At 37.0% G+C, this 12,528-nt stretch overlaps 1 protein-coding gene across 2 annotated transcripts; it reads left to right on the top strand.

Annotated features, from left to right (window-relative positions):
- The first annotated feature begins 258 nt into the window (after window positions 1-258).
- On the top strand, window positions 259-7,803 carry anp32e (acidic (leucine-rich) nuclear phosphoprotein 32 family, member E). Of its 2 annotated transcripts, none has more exons than XM_015041043.1 (7): window positions 259-451; window positions 3,319-3,468; window positions 3,992-4,114; window positions 4,198-4,360; window positions 4,667-4,758; window positions 6,415-6,454; window positions 7,496-7,803. In XM_015041043.1, the coding sequence occupies exons 1-7, from the start codon at window positions 398-400 to the stop codon at window positions 7,582-7,584; spliced, it is 711 nt and encodes a 236-aa protein (XP_014896529.1). In that variant the 5' UTR covers window positions 259-397; the 3' UTR covers window positions 7,585-7,803. The 2 variants fall into 2 exon arrangements, with proteins under 2 accessions (XP_014896529.1, XP_014896528.1); XM_015041042.1 differs by having other exon boundaries at window positions 4,667-4,794.
- The last annotated feature ends 4,725 nt before the right edge of the window (window positions 7,804-12,528 follow it).

The following is a 12,528-nucleotide window of genomic DNA, read 5'->3' as shown; positions in this document are numbered from 1 at the left end:
AATATATATTTAAACATTCGGCAAAACTGTTGGTAACAATTACATTAATATTATTTTTAATTAATTGATTAGATCAACAACCCCGACAAATTTAAAAATGTCACCCGCATCCAATACTACAACTCCTACGCCTTTTAAGCCATCCAGATAGAGGATTATTATGCCGATGATCGTGATTGACGTCTCTATCGACCAATCAGAAGTGAGGAAAACAGGGACGGCCAACCCCGTTCTTTCGGTGGGCGGGGCTGTAGTGGAGGGGGCAGGGCGCAAGTTATCATGGAGGATCAGTAGGCAACTTGCGGCCAACAGAGAAGGGCAGCTACCCGTCTGATCCCCGGGACTTTTCTCAACTGCTCAGCGCTCGGTTCTAAACAACCACACGTCACAGTTAAACATGGATATGAAGAAGAGGATTACTTTAGAGCTGCGGAACCGAAGCCCAGCAGAGGTACGCGACTTAGACTGTAAGAAGGTGGTAATTGTTGTCCGTGATGCGCGTCCGGAGCCCGGACCTTGCTTCTCGCCTTTCAGCACTTACTTACTCCCTTTATTGAGTTCGAGCGGGCTAATCGCATGCTAAACTATATTTATCGACGCGCTGACAGTATGAGTTAGAGCCCAGCCCGTTATAGTTGTTTGAGGTATATGTGGAGCATCTTACGGGGTTGCTCGGTCGTACCGCCCCCCTGCTCTCCTACAAAATTCCGTCTCTCACTCCGGCTCAACGGTCGATACACGCTGCTAATTCCTAAAACTTGTTCGGCTATAACTTTTTTCATCGTATCTGCTCCTCGGGGAAACTCCTCTTTAAAATAAAAATATTATTTGTGTTCAATCTGTTTTTTTCTGGAGTACGGTGTGGGTAAACAACAACTCATCTGATGTCCGTTATAGACTCGCTCGTCCTTTATGAGCGGACATTTTTAAGTCGCCGCCGCCGCTTTAAACTTCGACGACATTGTCTTACAGCAGACTTTCTTTCAACAGGTCCGGTCACGCCACGCAATGTCCACTTTAATTCACAGTCAAATTATTGTGTTTTCGTCTCTTTTCTCTTTTTTTCTCTCTTTTTGCGGTGGTTTCGGTTCGACCCAGCTCGCTGGCGCGCAAAGGTCGGTCACAGGCTGCGCGGCGGAGCGGTAACGCGTTACCGACCTGCCGCTACAGAAAGCGGATTAGCTTTCGTGTCGAGCGGAATTTTCGACGACGACGCGAAAATGTCGACTCGGTGACCTACAGAAACTGGTTAAAACCAGGCGGCGTTACGCCCCGGTAACGTGGCCACCAGGTAACCGGAGGGTTCGACGACGGAATAAGGACGACGTAACGGAACAAGATGGCGTTACACCTGAGCCGTTAGAGTACAAGAAATTAGATTACTGTGTGTTCACGTAGCTCTCGAGGAGCTGTGAGCGCAGATATTGGTGTGCCCGGTTGTGTCGACTGCTCCCATAAACCGGTTCTTTAAAGCTGCATGTGTGTGTGTGTGTGTGTGTGTGTGTGTGAGTCTGTGTATTATATAACCAGCAGCTCAGGTTAAATAATACTCCAAGTTAATTTACTTGAACAGATGAAACGCTGCGGTCATGTTTTATAAATTGGGGGAAGCCGGCAGATGGTTAATGCAGAGAAACCTCCACCTCCTCCTCCTCTTCCTGCAGCACTCTGCATGCAGATTACAGTGGGTTAAACCCTGCACACTCACAGCGCAGATGATGATGGAGCTGCAGGCTGATGCTCTGCTCAGGCTCTTACGTTATATAAGGCTTGGAAGACCAAAGGATTCTGGGAAATAAACCAGTTACTAGTCAGAGTAAAACCAGTAGTCTCACCAATACAACAGGAACTACACTGTTATTTATTTACACAAAACACAGATTTAGTTAAAGCTCCAGTACATAACTTTCTCTTTTTTTTTTACATATTTGTTAAAACTATCACCATGCCATGAGAGTATAATATGAGACAGATAATAAATGAACAGATTGATCTCCTCCACATCCTCCCTGAGTTGCTATTACCATCTGAAGAAATGCACCGCTCCTAACCAAAAACAACCAGTCAGAGTCAGGAGGAGGTTCTTAGCGCTGTCAATCAATCTCATGTACTGCTTAGTGTGCTAAAAGGGGAGAAACAACTTACCATTACTGGAAAACTATTAATCTGCTGTCACTGGTGGCCATGCTAACTGGCCTGAGGATTCACTACTTAGGAGGAGCAGCAACACAGAGTGATTGACAACGCTAAGACCCACCTCCTGGCTATGATTGGTTGTTTCTAGTTGGCACTGGGACAAGGCTAGATTTTTCACAAATTATCTCTCATATTATGCAATCATGACATAGAGACAGTTTCAACAAATATGTAAAAAATATTTCTTTAAAAAGTTACATACTGCAGCTTTAATAGAGACCCAGATATTTAAACTCCCCCAACTCCATAGGCTCTCCTCTTCCTCCTCCTCCTCTTCCTCCCTGCTCATTACAAAGTCATCTGCAAATATCATAATCCAGTGGAGGCTGACTTCATCTGTCAACCTTTCCATTACCATTACAATGTCCTAAAAAAATACAGAAACTATATTGAGATACATTAATAAAGATAACAATATTGTTGTTTTTAATTATTAGCTTATTAAATATGTATGACTAGTCAATAATAAATAAATAAATAAATTTGATAAAAAGAGTCAAAGACTCAAATAGGTTAGTGTAAAAATAAATTAGAATGTAAGTAAATAAAATAATTATTAATTATTTGCATTTTATTATATTTAAATGATTAAATATTGAACATAATAAACATAATAATTTCAACTATAATTACTTAGTGTAATAATTATCCTATAATATATGAATAATAATAAATATATACTGCATAGTAAATAAAGTACAGTAAATAATATAATTAATAATTATATACCAAATATAAATGCAAAATATATAATTTTAGATGTAAATGCAGAATAAATAAATTCATTTATAAATATAAATAAAACTTATTTATTTGTAAAAATGTAAGGCCCTTGCCTTTTTATTGTTTTGTTTGTTTTCTGATCAATTACTTTTTAATTAATTAATTATTGTTTAATTTTGTCATGAATAAACATGAACCAGATTAGTGTAACAGTTTCTAAATTAATTGACAAATTAATGTAAATTAATGATCATTATTTGTGCTGTTTTTGCTCAATCTAAAACAAATTGTATAAAAACATTCTGATCCATTTGCAGTTAAAAAGTGGGATGTTTCAGTTTCTGCTGTGTTCGGTGAACATAGAAGTAATGATTTCTAATCAATGGGTTTATCTTTCAGATTGTGGAGTTGGTTGTGGACAACAGTCGATCTGCTGATGGCGAGGTCGAAGGTCTGACGGATGAGTTCACAGAGCTGGAGTTCCTCAGCGTGGTCAACGTCGGTCTGAGCTCTCTGGCGAAGCTGCCTTCACTGCCCAAACTACGGAAGGTAAGCCCACCTCACCTGTCACCTGAACAGCAAACATTTACACTCTGACTTTGAGATATAAGTTTAAATTTAAGATATTTAAATTCAAATGTTTTTTCAGAGAATCAATATGCTAAAAAAAATGCAGAATTAATTTAAATAGTTCAGAAATGTCTAATGGCGGTGGAGGGGAAACGAAGCGTTTTGTGTCTGTTTTTGTATTGAATAATACATGTAGTTCACCTGTTAGTTCACCAGGTGTCGCCATTGTGCTGGTCTCAAACCCAAAACTAAACAATGAACTTTCAGATCCCAGTAATAAGTTGTTTCTCTCACTTGTTTCACTGGTAACATGAATAAGTATTTTTATCTTCAGTTTGTAGATAAAATAAACTCATCCAGACTGGTCCACTGTTGTAATATTTTAGTTAAAACTGTGATTTTCAGCTATAAAGCTCTCTTTTTGAATGTAGGCTCAAGCAGGAATGTCTACATGAAGTTATTTTTGTTCTCCTGAATATTAAACCAGTCATTTTCGTCTCAGTTGGAGCTGAGTGACAACAACTTATCGGGGTCTCTGGACACTCTAGCACAGAAATGTCCCAACCTGACCTACCTCAACCTGAGCGGGAACAAGATTAAAGAGCTGAGCACGTTGGAGGCGCTGGTCAGTTACCTCGTTTAGTTTGGTTCGTTTTAGTTTGTCATTATTATTAGGAGAGTCTGACTTTGTGACGTTTCCTGCTGCAGCAAAACCTGAAGAGCCTGCAGAGTCTGGACCTGTTTAACTGTGAGATCACCTCCCTGGAGGACTACAGGGAGAGCGTGTTCGAGCTGCTGCCTCAGGTGACTTACCTGGACGGCTTCGATCAGGAGGACAACGAGGCGCCGGACTCTGAGGCCGACGATGAAGGTGAGAGGATGACCTCCGCCCGAGCCCGGTTTAATGGACCGAAACGACTCAGCACCTCGGAAGAGGGCGAGGCCCACAAGAGCAGAAAAATTTTTAAAAACTCTTACTTTAATCTCAGAACTCTGACTTGTTTGAATTTAGACGAAGGTTGACAGAATTAGAATGAGTTTAGAGTCGGAATCCTGATAAAAATGTCAGATTTAGTTTTTGGTTTCTTGTCCCTAATCCTCTTCCGTACGGTCCTGCCCTTCATGGGAACGTTTCTGTCTGCTTGTGAAAACGTTCGGTGTCGGTCTCTGCTTACAGACGAGGACGGCGAGGACCGGGCGGGGCCGACCGGCGACTACGGGGAGGAGGATGATGAAGAGGAGGATGAGGATGGCTCAGAGGGAAGAGAGGTGGGACTGAGCTTTCAGGTGAACCAGGCCAACCAGGTGGGCAACTCGCCTCTGAAACCTCAGGACTCATAGCAGCCCCCTCCCTCCATCCCTCCCATCCCATCACACAGCAGAGAACAGAGTCCTGCATCAGAGCTACTGCTGGTTCTGTTAGACCCGGTCCAGTTAGATGGACTCTCCTCAGGCATAGTGTTGTTGTGGTTCAAGTTCAGCACCAGAACAACCACCACTGACGGTCCACACTGCAAAAACACAAAACTGTTTTTGATCTAGTTTATTGTTCAGATATCTTATTACGCTTTAAATAAAATAAAACTAAATTATAAGGAACTTTTCAGCAAAATATACAAGATTGTTTTAAGTCAATAATAAGTTCTAGTTCCACTGGAAGATTATTTCACTTTTAATATGAGAAAAATGTCTTGGTTCGCTCTGAGCGATAAATCAATTTGATCAATTGATGGAAGAGTTAATGTTTGGAAAATGGGATTTTTTTCTCCAATCGACTCCTTCGGTTCCGTAGTTCAGAGTGATGTCAGCGGCGGCCATTTTGTTTTAAAGTTTCTGTTTAACTTTGAGTTCAGGTGAACTCTACAACTATTATGACTTTATCATGGAGATAAAGTCATTTCACTTTTTGCAATATTATGACTTTATCTCCATGATAAAGTCATAATATTGCAAAAATGCAGTTTTAGGGCAAGAGAGTCGAAATAATGAGAGAATTAAGCGTTAATATTATCAGAATAAAGTCGAAATTTCAGGAGAATGAAGAAATAATTTTATGAGAACTCCAACACAAAAGTTAAAAAAAAAAATAAATGTAATGAGGAACATTGAGAATTGTGTGGAGTTACACATTGGAGTAATTTTTTACAAATAAGGAAATACTTCACTTTTTTATACATCATAATCAAATTATTATCAGTGGCAGGACTTTAAAACGATTGACAAACCACATGGACTGATCTGGTCATGTCAGATTGAGATGACTCCATCAGAGCTTTATTCTGGTAAAACTGAATCTTTATTCTGCTAATATTATTATGTTATTCTCATAATCAAACAAAAACTTTAATCTGCCTCTAATTCTTTGCTGTCCAGCTCACAGAAGGGATGTCTGAAACAAAATCCACTTTTGAAAGTATTTTCTGCCATTTGTAATTCTTTCTAGAAAAGAAAACGAGAAAAAGTTGATTAAAATCAGATCAGAGATGAAAAAATCTGAGATTTTACTTTTAAGCCACATTGCCTTAGTCTTCTTATTTCAATCTACCAGAGAAACTAGTATATTTTAAATTAATATTAAGAAATTATTGACTTAAAGCAAGCTCCTATTTCTTGCTGAAAAGTTACTTGTAAGTTAGTTTTGTCTTATTTGAAGTGTCCTAACATTTGCACCAGAATAGAGACCATAAGTACTTGGTAATGTTCTGTGTTTTTGCAGTGTGTTTTGAAGCTGTTTTGACCCGGGAAGCTTCAGATCCAGTCAGAGTTGGTCCGATGGTTGTTGACTCGGCCTCCATGTTGTCCTGACGAATAGACAAAGAGCCTCATTAGTGTCGTCCAATCAGAAACATCTAACGGTTTTCACGTTTTTAACTTTAAAGTTTTACATTTCTCTCCGTCTCTTTGTGTGTCTGCTCTTCGTTTCAGGAAGATTACGAGGATGAGGATGACTATGCAGAGGAAGAAGGTGAGGGTGCTGCAGCTGGTTCAAGTTGAAACTTTTACTATTTTTACTAGAATTGTAAGTGATTGAGACAAAGTGGAAGGAAAGTGATCAATTGTTTTCAGTTTTCTTTTTCAAAAACTGAAACTTCTTCATTTTTCTTTATGAAGAAGCTCAAACTGAGTCAGACTAAACGGAGAGTTTTCACGCTTTTTCCACAATCTAAACTAGAGCTGCAACTAATAATTGTTTTAATTATCAATTAATCAGTTATTCTGGCAATTAATCAGATAAAAAATTGGCTCATTCTGCAGCTTTTTCATTTAAGCTTTTCTAAAACATTATTAGAAAAGCATTAAGACAGATAAATAAAAAAATTATTCAATTCCTTTTTAAATAATGAAACATTTAATTGCCTAAAATGTAATAGCATAGCTTCCTTTGGTGAATTTGAACCAGGTGAACATGAAAAATGCTGTCTGAGGAGTTCTGGGTAAAACATTTACAGGCAAAAGGTTTTTTGTTTATCTTAAATGTAAAATATATATATATTGTTCATTTTTGGCTTAATTACTGCTCTGAAAATGTTATTCTTTAAGCAAATTGTTTTCTTTGAATCTGTATACTTCCGTTAATTATTAATCAGCTATTAAATTAGTTTATGATTATTTCAGTAATCGATTAATCATGATTAATTCAATTAATCGTTTCAGTGCTGATGTGAGGCCTCTTGTTTTTGCTAGTTTACCCATTAAAGGTTTATTTATTAATTTAAATCTAAAATGTATATATATGTTGCTTCTGTTTTGGCTTAATTGTTCTGGCTTTAACTGTATTGTTCTTTCAGAAAATGACTTCAGTTGAGTCTGTATGCTCCAGTTAACAATTAATTGATTACTAAATTAGCGGATGATTATTTCAATAGTTGATTAATCATGATTAAACCGATTAATCACAATTAAACTGATTAATCGTTTCAGCTCTATTCGTAATGTGACAAAACATGATGAAATGTTAGTGGTGTGGATACTTTTTCAGGCTCTGTGTGTCCTCCTGTCTCTGCAGAGGAGCAGCCTGGCGCTCCGGGACAGAAGAGGAAGAGAGACGTAGACGATGAAGGCGAGGATGACGACGACGATGATGAGGACAACTAGTCGTCCGTCCGGCTGTCGTCCACGTGTCGTCCCGCCCCATCTGGACCCAACCTCCACCAAGCAGCAGCCGCGGCGCTGCTACCCGAGATAGTTGGTTTCAGTTTGTTAGAGAGTCACTCATTTTTTAGATGAAATTATATTTAAAGAGAAAGAGATTTGATGTGAACTTTACCTGTTGGCTCCAGCTGAAGACTCCACACGTTTCCCTTTAACAAAAAACCTGCTTTAGGGTCAAACCCAGTGTTTGCCCACAACCAGAACCCCCTGGCCCGAATGCTGGGCAGCTGACGTTCTGCTTTCCTCAGGCTGCTGCAGCTCCTGCCAATGTCAATCTCCAAGCACAGAAACCCGCTAAACACGCCTCTCGCAAATCTTCAGGGAAAACCTTTTAAACCGAGAGCCGATCACTCCCAAATTCAGATAATATGAGAGATATCTGTCCACATCCGTAACTCCAGGTTGTTTTATTACAGAGAGCTGCTCAAAAAAATCACTACACAGGCTTTTAAACAACCCTCTGAAAACAGAAACCCAGCTTGGATCCTTCAAGTATTTCTACTAAAATAATCTTACATTATCTTACCAAGTACTTTTGGTCGAGTTTTTAGTTTAAATATCTTTCTACACTTAAAATAACACAAAAATAACTTATGAGCAACTTTTCAACAAAATAAGTACTAATTCCACTGGCACCGCACGTTACCTAGCAACCCCAGCCCGTCGCCTAGCAACCAAGTTCTAGTTCCTGGCAGATTACTTCACTTTTAACAGGACATTTAATTCAGTTCAATTCAAAGATACTTTATGGATCCCAAAGGGAAATTAAATGTTTTTCATTTTAATGTTTTCATTTTTCCCATACTTCAAGTGAAATAATCTGACAACTGAACTTTTTCACCGATATTAAGGAAATATTTTCTTAAAACAAGCTCATATTTCTTGACGAAAAGTTACTTGTAAGTTAGTTTTATGATATTTCAAATGCACTAGAAACTAGGCCTAATATACAGGAACTAATTGCTGCTTTCTATTGGAATAATTTAATATTTTAATAAAAGTCCACTATATATCTGTCTGTCTGATTGGAAGCTATGATTTACTGGTTTATTTTCAAACCTCTAAATCATGAGTGTCCGAACTTTTTATCACATCAAAATTAATCACAGGCCAAATATCATTTTAAAAAGCTAAAATCACCAAAAATTGGATTTTTTTTAGACTACTCCACAATAAAGTAAACACCATCTAATTTAATTAAACAAATAAAGTAATCTGATTTTTCTTATAGGAACAGGATAGCAGATTAAATTGTTTTTGTATGTTTTCCTTGTCATTTTTAAAACGTATTAATTCATTTGGTAGGGACAATGCACATTAATTAACATTTTTTGTAAACTTTGCCAGAATTATCCATCATTCTGCTAAAAACAAAGGTTATATAAACAATGTTAAAAAGACTAGACAACACACATTTTGTCAATAAATGAAATCAGTAAGTACAAGACAATTACAACACAATTATTATTAAAAATTATAAGAAATAATCCAAATGAAATTAATTTATGTAAATTGATGAAAGGCATCATTAGCTAATTATTTTAGGCTCGACTGAATAAAACAGAAAATATTTTGTCTGTTCTAAGCGATAAAAACAGGATCCAGGTCAGTCTTCATTTGAAAACAGTTGCTGTCAGGTGAACTTTAGAGCATCAGTGAATGAGCAGATGTGGTTCTGGTTACCATGACAACACTTTGTGTTGCAGTTAACAGTTTTTAAGTAGATTTTCATTCAAAAGTCGTAGGTTTGTCCTAATTTATTTAATTCATTCTTTAATTATGGTTGGCATTGGGCCGCAAAAAATCAATTCCAGGGGCCGCAAACGGCCCCTGGACCCACTTTGAACTCCCTTACTCTAGATTATGTCTAAATCTTTGCAATTCTCTTGTTTCAAATGATCCTGCAGCGACAAAACCCACAGGAAATCTTTTAAAAACAAACTTAAGAGCTGATTGGTGCCGCAGCTGGTTCCCCGTCAGAACCTGGGAGCCCTTCAGGGAAGCCATGTTTGTCAGGGCAGAGCCGCGTAGATCCAGCCATGTCCGCTCCTCTCCAGGTAGTGATAGGAAGACCTGCCACTCCTCAGGTCCACACAAGTAGACCCTGTCGTTTCGGTGTGTGACTCGTTGTACGTCGTTTTTTTTGTGATAGAGTGGAAGGAAATCTTAGATTTGTGGGTTTTCTTTGATTTGAGTGTTTTGTTTTCTTAATGTGTTTTTTTCTTCTTCTTGGTTTATGTTGTTTTGAATCAGCAGCTGTTAATATTTTTAAAGCGAGCGGCTCGTTGTTTGTTTTTTTAACTGTCAGATCACCATGATGTCACAGCTCAGGCTCCGCCCACTTCCTGCTCTCATGCTCAGATTTTAACATCCTTGACTCCTTTCCTCTCCTCCTCAGGCTCTTTTTGTTGTAATCAAAAGGGGGCGCTGTGGAGCAACAAAGTGTCAAACCAACATAATTACAACTACAAGTCTGAAAAAAAAAAATATTTCCAGTTTTTATTTCCTATTTAATTTTTTAAATGTTCCTTCCTTATGTCATTCACTTTCTCCCTCCTTGTTTTATTCCTCTGTTTCTTATTTCCTTCCTTTTTTGCATCCTTTAATCCTTTTGTTTCTATTTTTCTCTTTCTTGGTTCGTGCTTCTCTTTCTTTATTGATTCACTGTTTTCTTCCACCTCTTCTCGCGTTTTTTCTTTCTTTTCTGCTCCTCTCTTGCATCCTTCCTTATTCCCTTCATTTCATCCTTTTTCCTCTCTTCTATCTTTTCTTCTTTACATCTTGCGCTTAATTTTCCCTTCCTTTTCTCGTTTCCTTTCTTGCTTTTTAATAGTTTATTTTCTTTGTTTAGATGTTTTCCTCTTCCTGTTCTTTAGTCTTCTTCCTTTTTTCCTACTTTTCCTTCTTTCTCTTTGCTCTCTGTCCTTCTTTTGTCTCTACACTGTTAAAAAAAAAAAAAAAAAAAAATATATATATATATATATATATATATATATATATATATATATATAAAACATAACTTTTCAGCAAGATATATGGATATATGAGCTTGTTTAAAGTCAATAATTTCTTAATGATTTAAGAAAATACTAGTTCCACTGGAAGATTATTTCACTAAAAATGTGTTGTGATAAGTTAAATAGTCTGCCAGTGGATTTATTCCTTTTTAAATCAATATTAAGCTGTTATTGACTTTAAAAAGTTCATATTTCTTGCTGAAAAGTTACATATAAACCGTTTTTTCTTATTTCAAGCGTACTAATATATCTGCATTAGAAACACTAATATTTTCTGTTTTTGCAGTGTAGTTGTTCCTTCTTTCTTTTGTCTTTTTCCTGCAGATTTTGAATTTTAATCCTGACCTCAGTTATAAACATCTGCACTAAACACAAGGGGATTTCTTGATTCTGAAACTGGGAGCTAAGCTAATTTAAGGAGAAGTGAAGGAAGTGGAGGAAGCCTGAATTAACAAAGGGAGACATCTTTGATTTTTTTTTAGAGCTGTCATTTTAAACCAATTTAGGCTCAACCTGCTGTTTGACTTTCTGTCTGTCTGTCATTTTGTTATTTTTATGATCTCTGACAGATCAGCATTAACAGTGTTCATTAAAATCTATTTATTATGACTTCAGTTTGCTGCTGGGTTTGTTTGCCTCCTCTTTTATTATTCTGTTTTTATTTCCTTAACTGAGGAATATTTCAGTCAGGAAGCAACAGAAAGGACACAATCTGTTGGACCTGTTGAGGTAAAAACAAGTTTTGATAAACGTTTGTAGCTCATTTTCCACATGTAGTCAGAAATCTGGGGAAAATAAATATATTTTCCTACATTTGAGCCGTTAATCCACACGAAAACTCTGTTTAATATCACAAAAAAATTAATTTATAAAAGGAAAACTTCGACCAAAGTGGAGATTTGAGAAAACTCCTTATTTCTGTTTACAGTCGGTGACAAATAATGCGCTGATTTATCCACATATTTGCTTTGACGTGATTCCCGATCAACTTTGTGTTTTATTAACTTTATATTCTATTACGCTATTTAAAAGTAGTTCAGCTATTTATTCACACAGACGAACCTACTGGCGCCATGTTTAATTTGTAACAGGAAGTCGCGGCTGTTTTGAAGCAATCTGATTGGCTGCTTTGCGCCACACTGCCCCCTATGGGTTTGGCAGGTTTACAACAACCTGCCAAACCCAGGTTTGTAGTTTTCATCTACATCAGACTTATGTAGATGAAAACTTTTCTGAAACTGATCTCAAGTTGATATTGTATTTTTAAACGATGTGGCGGACATATTTGTTTTTATAAAGACTCGATTACGTGTGAACAAGGCCTTTGATTGCTAAGTTAAAGATGTATTTAGTGAACTTAGATTAATTTTAATTTTGCAGGGATAAAAAAAATATTATAACATAAAATCAGCTGATTGTTGGTAGTAATGTGATTAAAACTATTCTTTAGAAATCCTAATTGGAATAAAAAAATAAAAAAACATTTTTTCCAGACCTAAATTTAAAATTTTGCCCAAAAAACCCCTCCTGAAGTTCTTCATAATTTTTTGTTTTTGGTTCATCACTCCAAGATTAGCGTTAGCTGTGATAAGAAGAGAAAGGACTGAATTTACTCAGTGATCCAAAGTTCACTTTTCAGATTAAAGTAATTCTGAAAATTACTTTAATCTGTAAAGTAATTTTACAGATTAAAGTAATCTGTAATCAGGAAGTCGCGGCTGTTTTGAAGCAATCTGATTGGCTGCTTTGCGCCACACTGCCCCCTATGGGTGTGGCAGGTTGTTGTAAATGTATTTGCAAAAAAAAAAAAAAAAAAAAAATGGGGGAAAAAAACTATCGGAGCAACTTGGTAATTTTTTCAATAATTAAG

The sequence above is a fragment of the Poecilia latipinna genome, unplaced genomic scaffold (assembly GCF_001443285.1).
Source record: "Poecilia latipinna isolate Pla-1442-1.1 unplaced genomic scaffold, P_latipinna-1.0 Scaffold536, whole genome shotgun sequence".
Lineage (NCBI taxonomy): Eukaryota > Metazoa > Chordata > Actinopteri > Cyprinodontiformes > Poeciliidae > Poecilia > Poecilia latipinna.
Note: the sequence above shows the minus strand (reverse complement) of the source record. Positions and strands in the feature narration are given on the sequence as shown.

What these genes read in the sequence shown, in the direction of transcription:
- anp32e (XM_015041042.1), top strand. Translation starts at nt 398, where the DNA reads ATGGATATGAAGAAGAGGATTACTTTAGAGCTGCGGAACCGAAGCCCA. An exon ending in CTCTGAGGCCGACGATGAAG is followed by an intron (nt 4,361 to 4,666) that starts GTGAGAGGATGA and finishes CTCTGCTTACAG; the next exon opens with ACGAGGACGGCGAGGACCGG. An exon ending in AGGTGAACCAGGCCAACCAG is followed by an intron (nt 4,795 to 6,414) that starts GTGGGCAACTCG and finishes TCTTCGTTTCAG; the next exon opens with GAAGATTACGAGGATGAGGA.